This window comes from Thalassophryne amazonica, chromosome 6 (assembly GCF_902500255.1).
Source record: "Thalassophryne amazonica chromosome 6, fThaAma1.1, whole genome shotgun sequence".
In the NCBI taxonomy this organism is placed as follows: domain Eukaryota; kingdom Metazoa; phylum Chordata; class Actinopteri; order Batrachoidiformes; family Batrachoididae; genus Thalassophryne; species Thalassophryne amazonica.
The window spans coordinates 69013140-69032275 of NC_047108.1; the positions used below are offsets into that span (position 1 = coordinate 69013140).

The 19136-nt window shown below is 44.5% G+C and overlaps 1 protein-coding gene across 1 annotated transcript in view; it reads right to left on the reverse strand.

Moving 5' to 3' along the window:
* The window catches only part of kmt2d (lysine (K)-specific methyltransferase 2D), a 130320-nt gene that overhangs the window by 77248 nt on the left and 33936 nt on the right, over window positions 1-19136 (reverse strand). Inside the window, exons 13-28 of the mRNA XM_034172406.1 lie at window positions 5320-5433; window positions 5108-5221; window positions 4894-4998; window positions 4628-4809; window positions 4186-4350; window positions 3899-4008; window positions 3734-3778; window positions 3433-3621; window positions 3182-3343; window positions 2973-3095; window positions 1518-1657; window positions 1300-1420; window positions 1108-1191; window positions 949-1026; window positions 694-864; window positions 515-584 (exon numbers count right to left, since the gene is read on the reverse strand). Of these exons, the coding sequence (XP_034028297.1) occupies window positions 515-584; window positions 694-864; window positions 949-1026; window positions 1108-1191; window positions 1300-1420; window positions 1518-1657; window positions 2973-3095; window positions 3182-3343; window positions 3433-3621; window positions 3734-3778; window positions 3899-4008; window positions 4186-4350; window positions 4628-4809; window positions 4894-4998; window positions 5108-5221; window positions 5320-5433 (1973 nt within the window). The remainder of the gene's footprint in view (window positions 1-514; window positions 585-693; window positions 865-948; window positions 1027-1107; window positions 1192-1299; window positions 1421-1517; window positions 1658-2972; window positions 3096-3181; window positions 3344-3432; window positions 3622-3733; window positions 3779-3898; window positions 4009-4185; window positions 4351-4627; window positions 4810-4893; window positions 4999-5107; window positions 5222-5319; window positions 5434-19136) is intronic.

The window sequence follows — 19136 nt, forward strand, 5'->3', positions numbered from 1 at the left end:
CAGCCAGGGATGAAGAATGACAAACATATAATTTTATATAAATTCTAGTGCAGCAAAAACCTTTGCATAGTTGTACATACCAGGCTTCCTACACCTTATGCAAAGATAGATTTAAGACTTTTTAAGTTCTATAATGCCAGACGGAACGAAATTTTAAGAGCAAGTTTACAGTAACCATGCATTATATCGAATAAGTTGGAAGTATCTGTTCTGAGCATTCTAGCAACAAACAAAAGAGATTTTCTTGGTTCTGCCATATCGCTTTGGGCAGCACTGCGAGAGGCTTTCATTGAATTATCAACAAATAGATCCTGCCATTTAGTTTGACATTTTTAATTGCAATGTCAGAAGAAAATATGAATTTTTAAACCCCTGATAGACTAATTTAAGACATTTTAATACCAATTAAAACTTTATTTTTAGATTCAAATTCATTTTACGGATCTGTGGGAACCCTGCATGATACAGATAATTACAAATAAAATATACTAGAAGAATTCAATTTTCTTCTTACCGCATGTCAAAGAATGGTGACTGAGACAGACCAGTAAAGGCATCCATCATTCCGGCTGAGGGCAGGGAACCTAGAAAAAACTGTCATGCTTAAACTGCACACCGAACTCCACTGAAAACTGACCAGTACTCAATCAAAACTGTCACAAAAAAAGGTTAGAAAGTCGTCTGCAAACATCCCATTTTCCACACCTGAGATGAGTGCTCGCTGTGGTAAAGCACTACGACTGAGTTCTCCCTTACTGCCCTCCAAGATCGGTTTCATGCCTCCCAAAGAAGAGCCTTCTGTCACACCTAGCACCTTCCTAAAGAACTGCTGAGAGTCTTGATTCTCCACCCCTTGCGGAAGACCTGGAGAGTATAAAAAGCAGCATGTAAAAGGACATCAACTTTTGTCACATACAATATTACTCTAGAAGTCCTGTCAAATCCTACCTTCACTTTTTTCTGCATCAGAGTCGTGAGGATCAGTTGACATCTGGTCCTTCACACATGAGGGTGGTGCAGAAACACCTACCAACATGTACAATTTTTACATCTAAGTATTAACTTCCACCACAACATCAGAACAGTTATACATGTCTAAATACTTGCCTGCACCTTCTTCCTGAACCTGGGAGACAGAACCCCCCTCATGCTTGACAGACAAATTATCTGTCACACAATCTTTAGCCTCAGCTAATGACAGAAGCACAAAAGTTAACACTGTTGACAAAATGTTTCCACACCATACAATAAAACATTTGAGAAGTACTTATGTTGTGCTGATCAAGTTAAGGTTCTTACTCTCACACGCACAGGGTTTGAGACCAGATGGTGCTGGTACTGAAGGTCGGACAAGACATGCTCCTGGCCTCTGGACTGCTTTCTTGCTCAAATCTATTAGTTCTTTACCAAAGAAAGCCTCCTACAGTGAATTATAAATAATTAAGATGAGAACATTTTGTCTCATAACCACTGGTTTGGAATATGTTTCACAGATGAAGCAGAGAGACACCAAGTACCTGGAGATAAGATGGAAACATGTCCTCAAGTTTGCTCTTCTTCCGCCCACGACGTTTCTTGGTCTGTTCCTCACCATCCCCAGGTTTATGATCCATAATGTTGTCTGTGTCAGGGTGGGGCCCTAAAATCAAAGACAAAACTACCAATCCAACATATAAAAAAAAAGTTTTTATGACTGTACGTGATGCTGCTATGAGTGACACCAGGATAATTTGGAACCAAATGACAATAAATGGAAAACTCCAGGTTCAAAACTGGAGGCTGTCAATTATGAGAGGCATGACTGCATTAAAAACATGCCTTTATAGTTTCAAAGACTGACAATTATTCTCTTGTATTTAATGCAGTCCGGTATAATCCTAGATTCCTGTTTGAGACTGTAGTAAGAACTACTTGGGGTCACCACTGTGTAATTTTTTTGAAGTCAGCATTTTTTAATTTCTGAATTAAAGATAATCCAGGAGTACACATTTAATGGCCCATAGCGATAAAACTGTAGTCATTTGGAGATGCCAACATAAAGATCTTCTCTCTACCCTTAAAATAATAATAACCAATAAAGCTTGCTTAGTTTTCAGTGACAGGCCACAAAAGTGCTTTTTTGAAGCATTTTCAGGGGCGCATGCAATGAATTAATGGCCTTATCACATGTGTGACAAAAAGCTTGTATTTATTTGAGATAAATATATCAGACTACCACTCGTTGCATATAAATCACAAATAAGTTACAACAGGTGCAGGGTTTTTGCAAAGTTTTGGAACTGTTGAAAAATGTTAGTAAAGGTAAACAATACATAAAATAAAAGGTGAGGGGGAGTAATAAAGCAAAACTATATTGTAACTGGAAATCCTCAGATCTGTTCATTACTACCTACCACAATGCCACTGATTACATGCTGCATATAAGCAAATATGAGACTGTTTCTGTTGCACATGAGATGAGCATAAAGACAGGGAGAGGGAAAGACATGCAAGAGATGTGCAAGCTCAGAACTTGGACCAGGCACTTGGTGCACATCAAGTTGTGTTCTATGGTATGCGACTTCCCCACTAAGTCAACAGTTCACACTTTCAGACTGAATCTCATCTTCCATAACGTTTCAGCAATGTATGCAATTACTCCTCTTCTAGTATGCAAAGTTTCAGTCAGTAACAGCAAAAACTACAGCATATTCAGCTTTGAAATTTTGGATTCCGACAGATAAAGATGAGGACCAGTGAACCGCCTATTTCAGACCGCGTTGTCATCTTTTAACATAATTTCTCAGCATTCTTTTCTATACTAGTTTTAATAGCAATGTTGCCACAGTGGGACAAGTCTGGCCTTGTTCAGGCAGAAACATGCCAAATAAGTCTTGTTTGTGATTTACGAAGCTTTGTTGCTAATCGCAGGATTGTGGTCACCACTACAGCAATGTTATTTGTATTCAAAACAGCCTGCTGTTGTCACTCACCATCCTCAATGGTTCTTTCTATTGGCTGTCCATCTAAAGTAGTCTCTCCCGCCAACTGAGCAAAAAATTCTTTCTTCATTCGTGTGTGACACTTTCTCTGTCGCACCATGAAGCCACCGATTCCTGGTACAGTTTCACAATGATTAGCTGAATGATGATCAGACATCTACTTAGATATTTATTTGTTCTGAGACTTTGCATAAGCTTACCAGGCCGGTATGGTTTTCGTTTTCTTTTTTTGCTTTCATCAGTCTCTTCTAGACCCCCTTTGAGACCCTCACAGTCAACCATGCTTCCCTCGGCACCTATCTCTCTCTCAGGGCTCCCAGGGTTTTCCATCTTGGGTTCACACTCCATGGGTTCACCACAGACTGGAAATAGGAGAGAAAAATGTTACATTGCAGGAGCAAAACATTCAAAGAAACTGCTCACACCAACAGAAGAGCTAAAATGTGCCAACCTTTTCCCTCGTCCCCTTCTCCATCAACCTCCCTCAAATCCATTCCATCTGGACCTCCTTCACAACATAAGGTGCCAAGACGGGAACGGCGCTGTCGTCTTTTGTGCAGAGGAGACATTGAGATACTGCGTAGCAGAGACATACCTGACTCTGTAAGCCATACGCCCTCCAACCGATAGAACTGGGGCTCTGTCATTTAAAACACGACACAAAGTGTCAGTGATTTATTGTACATCAACACCTATTCAGAATCTGATTGTGATAAAAATGATATATTTGGTGGTGGTGGGGGTTCACTGACCTGGCTCTTTAATCTTTATTGATGCCATAATGGCCGATTCCACCACTGCAAACAAAGGTAACAAGCAGATACATAAATCAGAAGGAAATTATGCCATTGTTTATATAGCTTTAAAAAAAAGTCTTATGTAATTCTACTTTAACTCAGTATCACTATGAGACTTACCCACAGGTTTTGGAACATATGGGGTGCAGGAAGTACATGCAAAGCCCTCATCAGAAGCTTGTTCCACCTCATCTTCCGTATACAGACTCTCACACACAGCATGCACCCATCTGCACAGAAATACATCAATACACGTATTGCTCATAGCGAGCCAGAGATGTTACAGAATAATTTATTATGAAATCCACATAAATAATCTATTCCCCACCGGTCTTCATTAGACATCTCATGAATACGATACTCTCAGTCTGGTGTGTAGACATGTAGCTTTAATGAGCAGGACTCACCGATCGCAGTACTGACACTGCAGCAGGAGCTCCTCCTCCATGAAGTTTTCCCTGCAGACTGGACAGGTGACTAGGCTGGCACAGGGGCCACAATGGGTGTAGTTGTTCTGCCACTCACAGTGGAAACCTGGTGAATTGGACCCACATTGTACACAGCACACACACCTGCAAATGAAAAATTAATTTTTAATCTTTGCAGTACAATTATATACCTTTTCAAAATGACATAGGCCAGTGTGAGTGGAACAGTAAGATATTATTTTAGTTGTTATAGAAACAAGAGGCTTAGGGCTGGCCCTGTGAATTACTAATGCAGGTTGAAGCGCAAGAGTTTTACATAACATGCAAATTTCCATGGACTTATTTGCATTCAACCACAGTCAGAGCTACAAGCCTGAGAAAAGCATTATATTTGAAGGCGTTAAAAAATAAATAAAAATACCATTTGCACTTCCAACCTCCCTTGGGGACAGTGTGCAGAGGTGGATCTAAACAGTAGGTGTGATAGCTGACGTCACAGTCATCACACAGCAGCAGACGGGATGGATCCGAAGCCTTTCCACAGACTTCACAAACAATACATTCCAAACAGCGCCAGCCCTTACGAAGCATCGTCTTGGTGATCTACAAAATATGTCACATTTACCCAATCTGGACTTAGGAAGCATAATTTAATGACAAAAAGAAAAATATATATAATTTACTTACTTTGCTGTTCACACAGTAAGGATGATAACACTGGGCACACTGAGCACAAGCCAGCAACTGCCCTTCCACACCTTTTCCAAAACTCCCACACACAACACACATATCCTAAACCAGATGAGCATTAAGTGGGAAGGAACACAAGGCATAATTAGTCTGTGTTGGAGAGATATCTGTTGTGACTGAAAAATGTCAAAACGTAAGATCAGAGCTGTACCTGAAGCAAGACAAATTTATCAGTGTTTGAGAAAAGAACAACTGTATTCTGCATGGTGTCATCTTCCTCATCATCTTCCTCTTTACTTAGTCCAGTGTCTGAGGCCATACTTAACTGCAGAGAAATTGATGTTTTTAAAAAAAAAAAAGAAAAAAAAAAGGACAATTTCTGCTATATTTGTAGAGGTTGTCAGTGACATATGGGCAACTCACCAAAAAGGCATCAATGCAAGAGGCCATTGCTTTGAGACGTGACCTCCCACCCCGACCCCTCCCTCCACCACCTCCTCGGGGTCGTCTCCTACCAGGAAAGCTATTGCTCCGTCCCTACAAGCAGAAACACAAACTTTTCAATAGCTATGCTATGTTTATGAGGAGTTCTATTTCATTCCTTCTGACCGCCAGAGGGTGGTATTTTAGCACCTGGATTATTCCATGTGCGCATGCGCCGAGGTCAAGTCTCATACCAACAAAGTCACGCCAGTAGGTGTGACCAGGGTGACGTCAGCAACAGTATATAAACGCATGTTACCTAACATTCAGTTCTTTTTCCATCTCTCGCATGAGAAGGAGAAGGTTGAACCTTTTTTCGGATTGCTTGTTAATCAGAGTCTCGCAACCTTCCGTGGTTGGAGCTGCACATACGCGCCCTCCAGAAGCTGCAAGACCACGAGTTCTTTACTCTGTTCTTACCACTGTGGGTGAGTAACCCCGCTTGGTGCGGGTGTTCGGTTGATTTGGCCTCAGTTCTCGGTGAGTAACTCTGTTTTTCTAAGAGTGAGCGGTTGTGGCTTCACTTGTTTTTCTGCTATTGTGTGCAGCACGTGTCACTCTCATTTCCTATGAGTGTGCATTAATTTGTTACCGCTACTGTGTGTGTGTGTAAAATGCTACTGTGTGTGGCATGTGTCGCTTTAGTTTTTCCTACAAGTGCGCGTTAATTGCTAACACTACTGTGTGCAACGCTAATGTGTGTGTGGGACATGCCAGGGCATGTCGCGCGTAGGACATGCCGCACTGTCTTGACATGGTGGTAAGAATGTTAATTGGTCACTCTGAAGTTATACACTGCTGGCTCTTCTTCACGGCGCCGTTCGTGCCCACATGCCCGTTTCGCTTGCTGCTATGATATTACACTGCTACGAGTTTGGACACTGTTGTGTTTTTTCCGCTCCTGGTCATTCTGCTCCAAACATGCTTAAATTGATGCTGCGGCGCATGAACATTGCCGCTGCTGCTACATTTGAAATTGACGTTGCGGCACTTGCAAATTGACGCTGTTGCAAGTGGTTTTGCTCCCCTGCAGCTGTATTCCACGTGCTGAGGTTGGACGCTGTGCTGTGAGTGTTTTTCCGCTCCCTGGTCACTTGCTTCGAACGTCCAGCTCCCAGACGTTTTCTTTAAAATTACATTGTAGTTGTGAGTGTTTTTTGCTCCTGCTCTACGGCTGTTGCTCCACGTGCCGTGTTTGGACGCTGTACCGCATCAGCCTTCCTAGCAGTCTACCTTTCGGCCACCCATGAGTAAGCCACCCAGTGGATCACCCAGAAATAGCCACCGTGACGGACAGGATCGTCGTGCTTGCCCCTCACAATCATTACGGGGCTGCAGTAGTTGCGTTTGACGCCCAATACGGGGCCACCGGTCATTTCTCCTAGACACAGCTCAACCGTTGGCAGGAATTGGTCTCAGATCAATGGGTGATTTCCACGTTGGTCAAGGGCAACAATATTCAGTTCAATCGTCGCCCCCCAAGTTCATTGGTGTAAAGGTCACAGTTGTTACAGACCCAGAGAGATCTCTCGTTCTCAGGCAGGAGATTCTCGAGCTCCTGAAGAAAGGAGTCATAGAGCGGGTACACAGTTCAGATCACCGAAGGGGGTTCTATTCAACCTATTTTGTAGTTCCAAAAAAGGATGGTGGCTTTCACCCCATCCTCGACCTCAGGAAGTTGAATCATGTATGTGAGAGTGCTGTGTTTTCACATGCTCTGCACAATGGAAGTTCTTCAGACAATTTTGCTGGGGGACTGGTTTAACACTTTGGACCTGAAGGATGCCTATTTTCACATCCCAGTGTCAGTTCACCACAGGCAATTCCTCCGGTTTGCCTTTGAAGGACAGGTGTACCAGTTCAGAGTCCTCCTCTTTGGGCTCTCACTTGCTCCCCATACGTTCAACAGATGCGTGGCAGCAGCACTCTCTCCCATGCAGGCTCGTGGTATACGGATTCTTCCATATCTGGACGACTGACTTGTATGTGCACAGAGCCGGCAGCAATCACTCAATGATACTCGCACCCTTCTGGAACGTGTCACAGCTAGGGCTCACTGTGAACTTCGAAAAGAGCTCCTTGACCTCATGCCAACAGGTGGTATTTATTGGCATGGTGCTTGAATCACTGGCAATGACTGCTCGTCCATCCCCACAAAGGGTGGACGACATTCTCACTCTGGTCCGTCATGTTCGCAGGAATGCCAGACTGACTTACGGTCTGCTCCTCCGGCTCATGGGGAAACTGGCAGCAGTGTTAGCAGTCATGCCTCTGCGACTCCCGTCCTTGCGCCCCTTACAAATGTGGTTCAACTCCACACTGCATCAACACAGAACTGTGCATTTTCCAGCTCAGTCTGTCCGACATCTTTGCCCTTGGGGGAAAGGGAGTTCCTAACATGTGGTGTTCCTCTGGCCTCTCTACCCTCCCGCCGATAGGTCGTTGTAACAGATGCATCCGGCGAGGGTGCAGTGTGGAACCACAGAATGATCAATGTGCCTGAGCTGTGTGCTGTCTGCCTAGCTCTGAGCCACTTCTCTCCTGCCCTAGAGGGGAAACGTGCTTGTTCGGTTGGACAACATAGACAGTGTAACATATAAACCATCAAGAAGGTACCAGGTCTGTTCATTCCCTCAGGGAAGATCAGGAACTTCTCCAGTGGGCTTTGCCTCGCATGCTGAGTCTCAGGGCTGTGCATCTGCCAGGCATGCAGAACTACACTGCAGATTTTCTCTCACGTCAGAAACCGCCATCAGGCGAGTGGCGCCTCAATCCGGATGTGGTTCAGCTGATGTGGGACAGGTTTGGCAAGACAGATGTCAATCTGTTTGCCTCGAACGCCACAACACACTGTCACCTGTGGTTCTCTCTCTCAGAACCACACAGCCCCTGGCCCAGGATGCACTGGCTTACCCTTGGCCGGCCTGTCTACTATATGCATTTCCTCCTCTTCCGCTGATCACACTGATGCTACACAGAATATGTATGACACAGTGTTGCTAGTAGCCCCGTACTAGCTGGGCAGGACATGTTCCCATGATTCTGACACTCCTCAGTGGAGAGCCGTGGCCTCTCCCACAGAGGAGGGACCTTTTGTCGCAGTTGAATGAGAGCATCCCCACCCTCCACTAAGGCACTGTACAGAAACAGATGGAAGCTTGTTACCCATTGGTGCAGAACGCAAGGCGTGGACCCCAAGCGTTGTCCTGTGCCAGTGCTGCTTAGCTAGCTTCAGTCGTTTGACAGTGGTCTTACTGGTTCTACAATTAAAGTTTATGCTGCTGCTGTCTCTGCTTGCCACATTATGGTAGATGGTCGATCAGCAGGATCGCACCCCTTGATATGTCACTGTTTAATAGGTGCTCTTCACCTTCAGCCTCTGAGGATTGCACATGTGCCATCCTAGGACCTTCCATTAGTTCTTCAGGGTTTATGCTCTTTGCCGTTTGAGCCACTGGGTGCCAGTGACCTCAGCTGGTTGTCAATTAAGACTGCATTCCTCCTAGCTATTTCATCCACAAAGCGCGTTGGAGAGCTTGTAGAAGAATTTTTAGGTCCATATTTGAACTGTGATGAACTATCAAGTGTCCTGATCCGAACTGTATGTCCTCTGGTTGAACTAGCAGGTGTTCAACCCAAAAAAAGGGCTCTATTAGTCATTTAGTCTGTCAGGGGCTTTCCAAGGCCTTTTAGGTGCTTTCCCGCAGGCCACGTGCAGGGGCCTCAGGCCAGCTGCACGTGTGGCTGAGGCCACGTGCGGAGGGGGCCTCAGGCCAGCTGCACCTGTGGCTGAAGGTCTTTTAAAAAAATCAGTTGTAAATCCTTCATGTTTTAATGGGAGCGTTTGTCACATTGAAATAATGGCCTAACACCTGCTTAGGGTTCACTAGAGGACGCTTCCAATAGAAAACCATGTCTTGGGAATGAAATAAATAAAAAAGTCGAAGGAGGAGCGATGCCCGCGGGTCTCCAATAAATAGACGAGCGCGGTTGTCATATTCAGTCTCTCTAGAGGACTCAGTTTGTCTAAGCTTTGTGTCGAAGGCTTAAATAAACTTAAAAACTCTGTGCATTTTATCTTGCTTAAGGCTGAATTATTCTAAAGTGTTGTGTCCTCTTTCTAGCATATCACTTGCAATTAGTTTGTGTTATCTAAAAGACGACATCCTGAGAAGACCAAAAAGACGAGCCGCGACAGAACTTGGCGAGCCAGCTTCAGGAGGGTCCAGGGGCATTCCGGCAGCCTGGGGCAGTCCAGCTCATCCCTCCAGACCGCAAATAACAGTGATCACGACTAAAAGGTAAGCAGAAACCTTTTATAATTTCTGCACGATCTGGAGGAGTGAGTCGGGATTTCCGCCCAAGTTGACAGGTGATATTTTTTAATTGCCTCTTACCCAAAATAACCTGGACTAAGAAAATTGATAAGAGACTAAAAAAGATAAGATTGAAAATTATCAGGCCTTGTAGATAAAATGCTCAGAAGGTGTGTGTGTTCCCGGGAAAAAGAATGTCTATGTGAGTGAAAGTTCAGGAATGTTCATGAACTCTGGTGCGGAAAGAGTGCGTGGAGAACTAACCTGGATGCTTGGGGAATAATTGGTGTTGAAATTCGTTACTAACGTGCCGGCTGATAGCATGCGCTGTAGGGGTTAATTTAGGGGAGTATACTGACAAATAGATACAAGGTAATACAAGGTTATTTAAAGAGTTTAACAGAGACTGAAGTGAAATAAGTGAGAAAAAGAGTTTAACAAGAGAATACGTGCAGAGAAAGCACAAGATAAGCGCCTGAGGGGGCGCAGTAGAAATACCGTACATGATAAAGAGATTTAAAGAGGAAAGTGCAAAGTGGCACCGCTGACAGTAAGTAAAAGAGCTCAATAAAGGACGTCATTTTTTAAGAAAAGAGAAAAACTATAAAAAAAAATAAAATAAAATGAATGAAGAGTTAGTGCAGAATACATGAGAATTAATGAAGCAGAAAATAGTGCAGTAAGGCACCAAATACACGCTTGTGGGGCGTGGGAGAAGAATAAGTAATTAAGTACACAGTAATATGAGTTTTTTTATAAGAAAAGAAAAAGAGAATATTTTCAGTGCAAAGGCACATTAAGCTCACGAGGAGCTCAGTAAGTGAAAAAAAAAAGGCAGAAGAAAGTGCAGAAAGGCACAGGATACGCACGCGAGGCGCGGTAAGGCGTAGAAATAAATGAAATATTGTATGCTCAGAAAGGAGCTTGTGAAAATAATATATTAAGCACAGGATACGCACGCGAGGCGCGGTAAGGCGTAGAAATAAATGAAATATTGTATGCTCAGAAAGGAGCGGGTGAAAAATAATATATTAAGCACAGGATACGCACGCGAGGCGCGGTAAGGCGTAGAAGTAAATGAAATATTGCACGCTCAAAGAGGGCTTGTAAAAAAGTAATATATGAAGTTGCTGACAGCGCCGGAGAAGCTGTCTAACGTGAAGAAGAGATACATGCTTAAACAGAACACATTGGTGTTAAGTGAATAAAAAGGTTGTTTAAAGCCGCGGAGTGAAAAGTGGCAGAAGTCTAGATAGAGATATATAGAAAGTTGTTTTTAATAATTTCTGTGTATAAAGCTTTTGAAGATTGGTGTGTGGGAGAGTGGAGAGTAATCTGTGTAAAGCTGTGAGAACTTGCAGGCTGGCTGACATACAAGATTAATGTGAAAGAGTACGAGGAGGAGGTATTTAGACCCAACAGGAGGACTTGGGAGGTGCATGACAGGCAGAGAGGAAAGTGTGAAACAGACAGTGAAGAAAAAGACAGGAGAAGAGTGCTATGTAAATACAGAGAAGGTAGATATTATTTCAAAGAGAGAAAACTAATAAACAAACATAGCAGAAAAAGACGAGAAGCAGAAAGTTAAAAAAAATAAATAAATAAATAAATAAATAAATTAGAAGGGAAATAGAAAGTCGGGAGCAAAGACATTAGGAGGTGTTAGGGTTGTAAGAGGATTAAATAAATAAAGTTGGTTATAAATCAAAAGAGATAAATCTTAGATTATAGTGAAAAAGCTGACAGACTGATCAATGCTTGGGACAGTCATTGATGGGAGACTTAAGTGATGATGAAATAATACTCCCAGAACATTACTTGACTGACGGAGACATCGAAACCCAGGGAATCAGGACACATTTTTGGCTGGAAAGGACCTATTTTGACAGGGTAGGAGCAGAACATTGGCAGGACGAACAAGAGATCAATCAGAAATTATGGCAGATTACTAAGGTAATCAATCTGAAGCAAAAGAAAGAACAATTCCCTCTAATTAATTGGGAGCTGCTGATAAGACGTCTGTGGCATCAGGGTTTAACCCCGTGGCTGGAGCTGCTTTGTGCTGACCCTAATAAAGAACTTAGCATACCATTAAATCATTTAGTAACACTACCAACCGATCCAGGTGAAGAACTGTTTCCTAGGTTGACTCTGACTGTGGTCCCAAGGAAGGTTCGGTGGGAAGCAGGTAAATTTTCATATTTAGTTAAAGAGAAAGAAGACGGGCATAGCAGTTGGAAATTTAATCCTTTTAAGGGTTTAAAATACAAAACAGGTGTTACAGCCAGCAAGTTATTGGTCTGGATCAGGACAGCCCCTGAGGGACTACCAGAACACCATAGAAACACCTCACATAGCGTTTGTCAGGGTTACATGGGTAACTCTCAAGGTCAAGGTCGGGAAAGTACCCCGCTAGACTTAGTACTAAGAAAATATCCAGGAAAACGCACTAAGGCCAACCAATGTATGAGAAAGTGGCACAAAAGGTCACATGGGGGCAGGCAATGGCCTTTGGTGGGATCATTTGATCCGGTGATGTGTGAAGCAGTTGCGGTAGAAATACAGAAAAAAGAAATTAAAGATCAGCAGAAGAACGTAAAAAACAACAAAAAACGCACTGAAGAAAAAGAAGTTTTGGCCTTGTTCAAGCAGGAAGCACAGAGGCTACAGCAGAAAAGAGAAAAAATGACAGAGGAAAGATCCAAAGAGACTAAAGCCAGTGCACCGAGCTGGGAAGCACAGCCACCCCCATATAAACGTCATGATATGGGGAAGACAGCTGGACAATTTGTATTAGGAACTCGTGAAGAGGACCAAGGCATGGATGTGGAGGGCAAATTCACACTGACACTAAAAGCTCGAGAGCCACAAGGAGACAGGTCCTCAGTCTGTCAAATGGATCATACAAGGTCTCCAAGTCCGAAAGTAAGTGGTCGCACACCACGACCAGCAGGGGGGCCACAAATAACAGTGACACGGAGGCAGACGAGGATAAAGAGAGAGACCTGAAGGCTCCGCCTGCACATCGAGGTCCACTGAAAACCGTCCCCTCCCACCATAAGTCAGCCGACTGGACCTTCACAGGCTATAGAGGCTCCGAAGAGTGGCACAAGAGCTTCTGTGACACACTGGATCTGGCCAGAAGAGATAATGAAGAACTAGCTGAGCAACTTCGGCTAGCGAAGGAAAGAATACAAAGACATAGGGACGCCGAGGAAAGAAGAATATTACAACAATCGACGCCCAATCAAGGGAATCACATTATAGAGCCACCCACCCGAAAAATTTCTGGTGAGATCATCATTGAGACTGCAAAAGAGGCCCGACTCAGGCAAAGACAACAATGTGTAGCCAAAGACATAGCGGCTTTAGAACAGAATATAACCGATTGGATGGACTGCTTGGAACCAGTCAGTCGCACTCGATCTGGAAGACAGTATGGAGTCCGCACAGAAGAAGAGGAGGACGAAGACCTCATATGCCCATTGGTGGTTAGAAATGGTCATCATGTGTATACCCCATGGAGCTGGACAGACATGGTGGGGCTGGCCAACAGACTGCCAGACATCACCCAAGGAGCTGGGAGATGGATAACTGCCTTAGAAGAAGGCACTGCAGGGGTAACCTTGTCTTTAGGTGACATAAAAGCCTTGCTAATGCATGTCATGGGAAAACATGACACTGAAGAATTAGCAGGAAAGGTTGGACTAACACAAATGATGGGCACTAATCAACATGATGAAGTCCCCTTTAATCGCTATAGAAACTCCATGTGGGAAGGACTGAGAAGAAAGTACCCTGAGGTCTTGGATCCCTCTAAATTGGATGATGAGGAGTGGACACCTGAAGAGTGCCCAAAGAAGTTCCTGCACCGATTCCAGAAGAGATGGGCGGAGGAAACAGGAAATGCATGGAACCATTCTCCAGCAACTGAAATCCTGTTTAAAATAACTGTAAAAAAAGCTCTACCAGATGAGGTTCAGAAAGCCCTAGATGGAGTCGTGGGACTATCAAAAATGAATTGGGCTTTATACTCTGAGCATATTTGTCACCATCTTGAAATCTACAAGAAAGAAAAACAAAAAGAAGAAGATGCAGCAAAATCCCTGACGAAAAAATTGGTGCAGATGCAGTTGGGAGAGCTAACCAAAGTCAAGAAAGAAAAAACAAAGACCCAGGCACCAATGATGACCCCTGTTCCTTCTGAGTCGGCAAGCACAGGCCCTACGACAAACACTGCTGCCACCATACAGGCACCTGTGGTAACAGCCACACAGAGCCCCCAAGGAGCAGCAGGGAGCACTGCTGCAGGAGAAGTCTCAGCACCAGTGGAGCATCACTATCACTACCATAGCACTGGCACACCCGGAAATGGACCCACCTACAGTCATGGGTGGAGAGGAGAGTCACGGAACTTTCAAGGTCAAAGAGGAGGGTGGCGAAGAGGATCTCGCCAACCTTCATTTGGAAACAGATTCCAAAACTCAGCTCCCAGGAACAGTCAAGCGGGACCGCCTATGGGACCAACACCCCCAATAGGGGATCAACCCTCTAATGAGTGTTGGAGCTGTGGACAACCTGGACATCGAATGAGAAATTGTCCGGCCCGACCTTGGGTTGGACCCTCTGCCTATTGGCAATAGGGAGGCCTAGAGAAGACAGAGGGGGAAACGGTGGCATTGGCTATTTCGATGATACCTAAGGAAGAGCCAACCGTCACTGTTAATATACAAAACAGAGATTTCCCGTTCATGGTGGATACAGGGGCAACATACTCTTGCATAGGGAAAATGGGCGCTCATCTCCCCCTCTCTGGGTCTGTAATTAAGACCATCGGCTTCTCTGGGAAAACTCAAATAATACCTTTTACACGCCCACTTCCTGTAACGATTGCAGGAAAAACAATTGAAGCACCCCTGTTATACTCACAAAATACACCTGTGAATTTGCTGGGAAGAGACATTTTATGTAAGCTACAAACCCAGATAGTGTGTACCCATCAAGGACTGCAAATACACTTTAGTGACGAAGCACTCGCCAACATTATGGTGCTTATGGACATGGAAAACAAGGTCCGACCTGTGCAACCCATGGTATACTGGCTGAAGTTACAACCAGAAAATTCAAATCTTCAACTGCAATGGGAAAAATGGAAGCCCTGGGCCGAACAACACTATGAAGCAGTATATACACCTAGTTTACCTTTACATGTCACCCTGATGTTCGATGCCAAACAAGAACAAACTGACTATGCATGCTGCTGGGATGCATTGATGAATCAACGGCTGTTTCACATAACCACCACAGAAATTTATTTAGGCCCCCAAGGGGCCGCAGCTTCTGTCAAGCTAACTTCAGCTGAACAACAATGGTATCAAGTGCCGAATGCCATGCCTCATGTGACCCTTTTAGTCTCAGAAAAGTACGAATCCCATGACCTAGGTCCAATGGTAAAGACAGCCTCAGAAGTTGAAGAATGGCAAAACATGGAAAGTCCACAAGTACATCTGTCAAAAGACCAGCAGTTTATACAAATTAATTTAAAAGTAAATGATGAGGCTATAGCTCAAAAAATGGAGCTCAATCCTAGACCAGAGGGACAGATGGTGTTATCGGCCCAACAAGAGAGATTGTTAGAGCAAATACCACCAGTGGTGTGGTCCAAAAGCAAAACGGATGTAGGACTAGTAAAAACAGCCTTACCAGTAAAAATAAAAGTAAAACCGGGCGCAAAACTGCCTCACCAAAGGCAGTATCCATTAAAACCTCAGGCTATTGAAGGCATAAAACCAGTAATTAAGGGACTAATGGCAGCTGGAGTTCTAATAAAAACTGCAAGCCCATGCAATACTCCTATCTATCCTATCCCTAAAAACAATACCAAAGAGTATCGGCTGGTACATGATTTGCGTCCTATCAATGCAATAATAGAAATGGATGCACCTATAGTACCTGATCCGCATACTATACTATCAAGCATCCCTGCTGGAGCAAAATGGTACACAGTAATCGATCTGTGTTCAGCCTATTTCAGTGTGCCTGTGCACCCAGACTCACAACATTTGTTTGCATTCACATTTCTGGGACAACAGCTAACGTATACACGGCTACCTCAGGGACTGAACCTGTCCCCAGCCATCTTTAACAAAGTCCTGGCTGAAGATTTACAACACCTTGATATACCCAGTACATTGGTGCAATATATGGATGATCTTATTGCATCAGAGACTCAAGAACAGTGTGAAAAAGATTCATTAATTGTATTGCATGCATTGGCAGATGGAGGTCATAAAGTAAGTAAGGACAAATTGCAGTTCTGCAAACAACAAGTAGAATACTTGGGAAGACAGTTGTGTGGGACCACGCGATGTATAGCCCCAAGCCAAGTGGAGGCTATAATCAAGGCTCCCAAACCCCAAACAGTGGGACAGATGCTTTCATTCCTTGGGATGGCAGGGTACAGTCGGCCGTGGATTTGTGATTATGCTATAAAAACTGCACCTTTGCGTGCCATGATTAGAGCAGTGGGGCAAACAAGCAATGCAGCTCTCCTCGTCTGGACAGATCAGGCAACGGGAGCTTTTGAGGCCCTAAAAACAGACATGCAATCTGCTCCCGCGTTAGGTAACCCAGATTATGGGAAACCTTTCCATTTGTATGTTACTGAAAAAACTGGATATGCTTGTGCTGTACTAATGCAGGAAAAAAAAATGAAGGAAAACAACCATTGGTCTATTATAGCACAAAGCTTGACAACATTGAAACAGGATTGCCACCATGCTATCAGGGTCTAGCAGCAGCTGCCTTTGCATTTCAAAAAGCATCATCCATAATCATGGGACATGCAGTAACGTTGTACACGTCGCATCAGTTACATGCCCTGCTAACCAGTCAACGTTTTGTCTTAACACAAGCTAGACGCACTGGATATGAAGTTGTGTTGTCCGCTCCAGAAATAACAATACAACGTTGTCACACGGTGAATCCCGCCACCAAATTGACCACACCGTTAGATGGTACTCCACATAACTGTGTGGCAGAGACAGAGAAATTTTTGAGAGCCAGAGAACATTTGTATAATCACGCCATAGATGCAGATCTAACCCTGTTCGTGGATGGCTCATGCTTTCGGGATGCCGCGGGATTGCATGCGGGTATGGGGATTGTTAAACTAAACACGGATGGCGAGACCTTTGAATTACTGGAGTCCCAAGGAATTGATCAGCCTTGTTCAGCCCAACTGGCAGAAATCAAAGCCTCAACTATGGCTTGCCAGATAGCTAAAGATCAACGTGTTAATATCTACACAGACTCAGCCTACGCTTATGGCGTATGTCATGTACATGCAAACATTTGGAAACAAAGGGGATTCCTGAGAGCAGATGGCACCCCTGTCACTCATGGAGAAGCGATTTCCCAACTGTTACAAGCTCTCCAATTACCGTCTGAGATAGCCATCATTAAATGTGCAGGTCATCAAAAGAATAATAACATCATAGCTCAAGGTAACAACCTAGCAGATGACGCAGCGCGCAAAGGAGCACAAGGAGAAAATATGTTTCCCCTGCTAACCATCCAAGATTGTGCCCCACTGGTTTCACTTGACGCACTGATAGTGGCTCAAAGTAGGGCCAGTGGAGAAGAAAAACGAATGTGGGTTAAACGAGGCGCTATTGAGACACGCAGTCAGGGGCCAGCGGACAAGCTGTGGCGCAGTAGTCATGGACATTTTGTGTTACCCACCAATTTATTACGACATGCAATCATTTGGGCCCACGGACCCGATCATTGTTCGCGAGTCCAAATTATGAACAAACTAAAAGCTGTCTGGTGGTCACCATATATGGCAGCAACAGTGGACCGTTTGTTGAATGAGTGTGAGGTATGTGCACAGTACAATGTCCGGAAATCATTCACAGCCCCTTTAGCCCACATTCCGGTCCCTGATGGGCCATTCAGACATCTTATGATGGATTTCATAGACATGGGAGCTGAAAATCGAGTTAAACGGATGAGATATGTTTTGGTAGTGATATGCAGATTCAGCCGATGGATTGAGGCAGTAGCCTCTGCAAATCAAGACCATAAAACGGTAGCCAAATTCTTGTGCCGAGACGTCTTTCCAAGATTTGGCATTCCAGATACTATCTCATCTGACAACGGTAGGGCTTTTGTAGCCAAGGTTACACAAGAAACATTCAAACAATTGGGTATCAAACAGAAGTTTGGGTGTGTTTATCACCCCCAATCAAATGGGGCGGTGGAACGGGCTAATGGCATTTTAAAGAACAAACTAGCAAAAATCATAGCAGACAGCAATGGCAAACTAACCTGGCTGGATGCGTTGCCGCTTGCTTTATTGTCAATGCGCTCACAAACTAACCGACTAACCCATTTGACACCATTTGAAGCTCTTACAGGTCGGCCGATGCCTATTCCATACCTGAGAGGACCCTACGAAGGACCATCGCTGGAGCAGCTACAAGACGAATGGCATAATTATCTGAGACAGTTAACCCAAATACACAAAACTATCTTTTTGCAGGTCAAAGGTGCTACAGAAGACAGAGAAGCAGAGATTCCACTCGAAAATCAGAGCATCCAGCCTGGTGATCTGGTTTACGTCAAGGTGTTCAAAAAGAAGTGGGACAGGCCCCGCCGAGAAGGTCCTTTCAAAGTTATTCTTGCCTCACGTACAGCAGTCAAAGTAGACGGTAAGGACACTTGGTTTCATTTAAACCACTGCTGTAGGGTTGGTGGCCCAGCGCCCCTGCGGCCTCGGCAAGCTCGTCTTGGCAGAGCCGCCGGGCCAAGGGGGGAAGCAGGAGAAGCCAGAGACCCTACAGCAGCACCGAGGGACGGCCACGCCTCCCTGCAGCCAGAAGAAGCACCGAGGGAAGGCCACGCCTCCCTGCAGCCAGGCGAACACTGGCCAAGGTGCTCACAGAGACTGATTGAACAAAGACGACGCACAGCTTCAGAGAGTAGTGGATCCCTGCCAGATAGAGCAGCGACAGACTCAGATGCAGACTCAGAGACAACTGGAGACGTAGGCCAACAGACAGACAGAAATACAGACCGACAGATAGACAGGCCACAGGAGACATCAGACTCGGACAGCAACTCAGTAGATTTACCGACAGAAGAACCGCAGGAAGTACAACCCAGACAAAGCACAGATACACCACACATCCCTAGTGACAGCTCATCTAGTGACGGCTCACTTAGTAGCACATCTAGTAGCACATCTCAACAGTCATCAGAGCAATGATTAAGGAATTATTCAAGGGATTGACAATACTACTGGTGGTCAGTATGGGAGAAAATAGACATCCAAAACATACAACGGACTGTGCCGTGGCCATGGCCGCAATAGCAGCTAAACAAGGCATTCTAAACACAGGAAAAACATATAATTTGGTATACATTAAATCAAAAGCC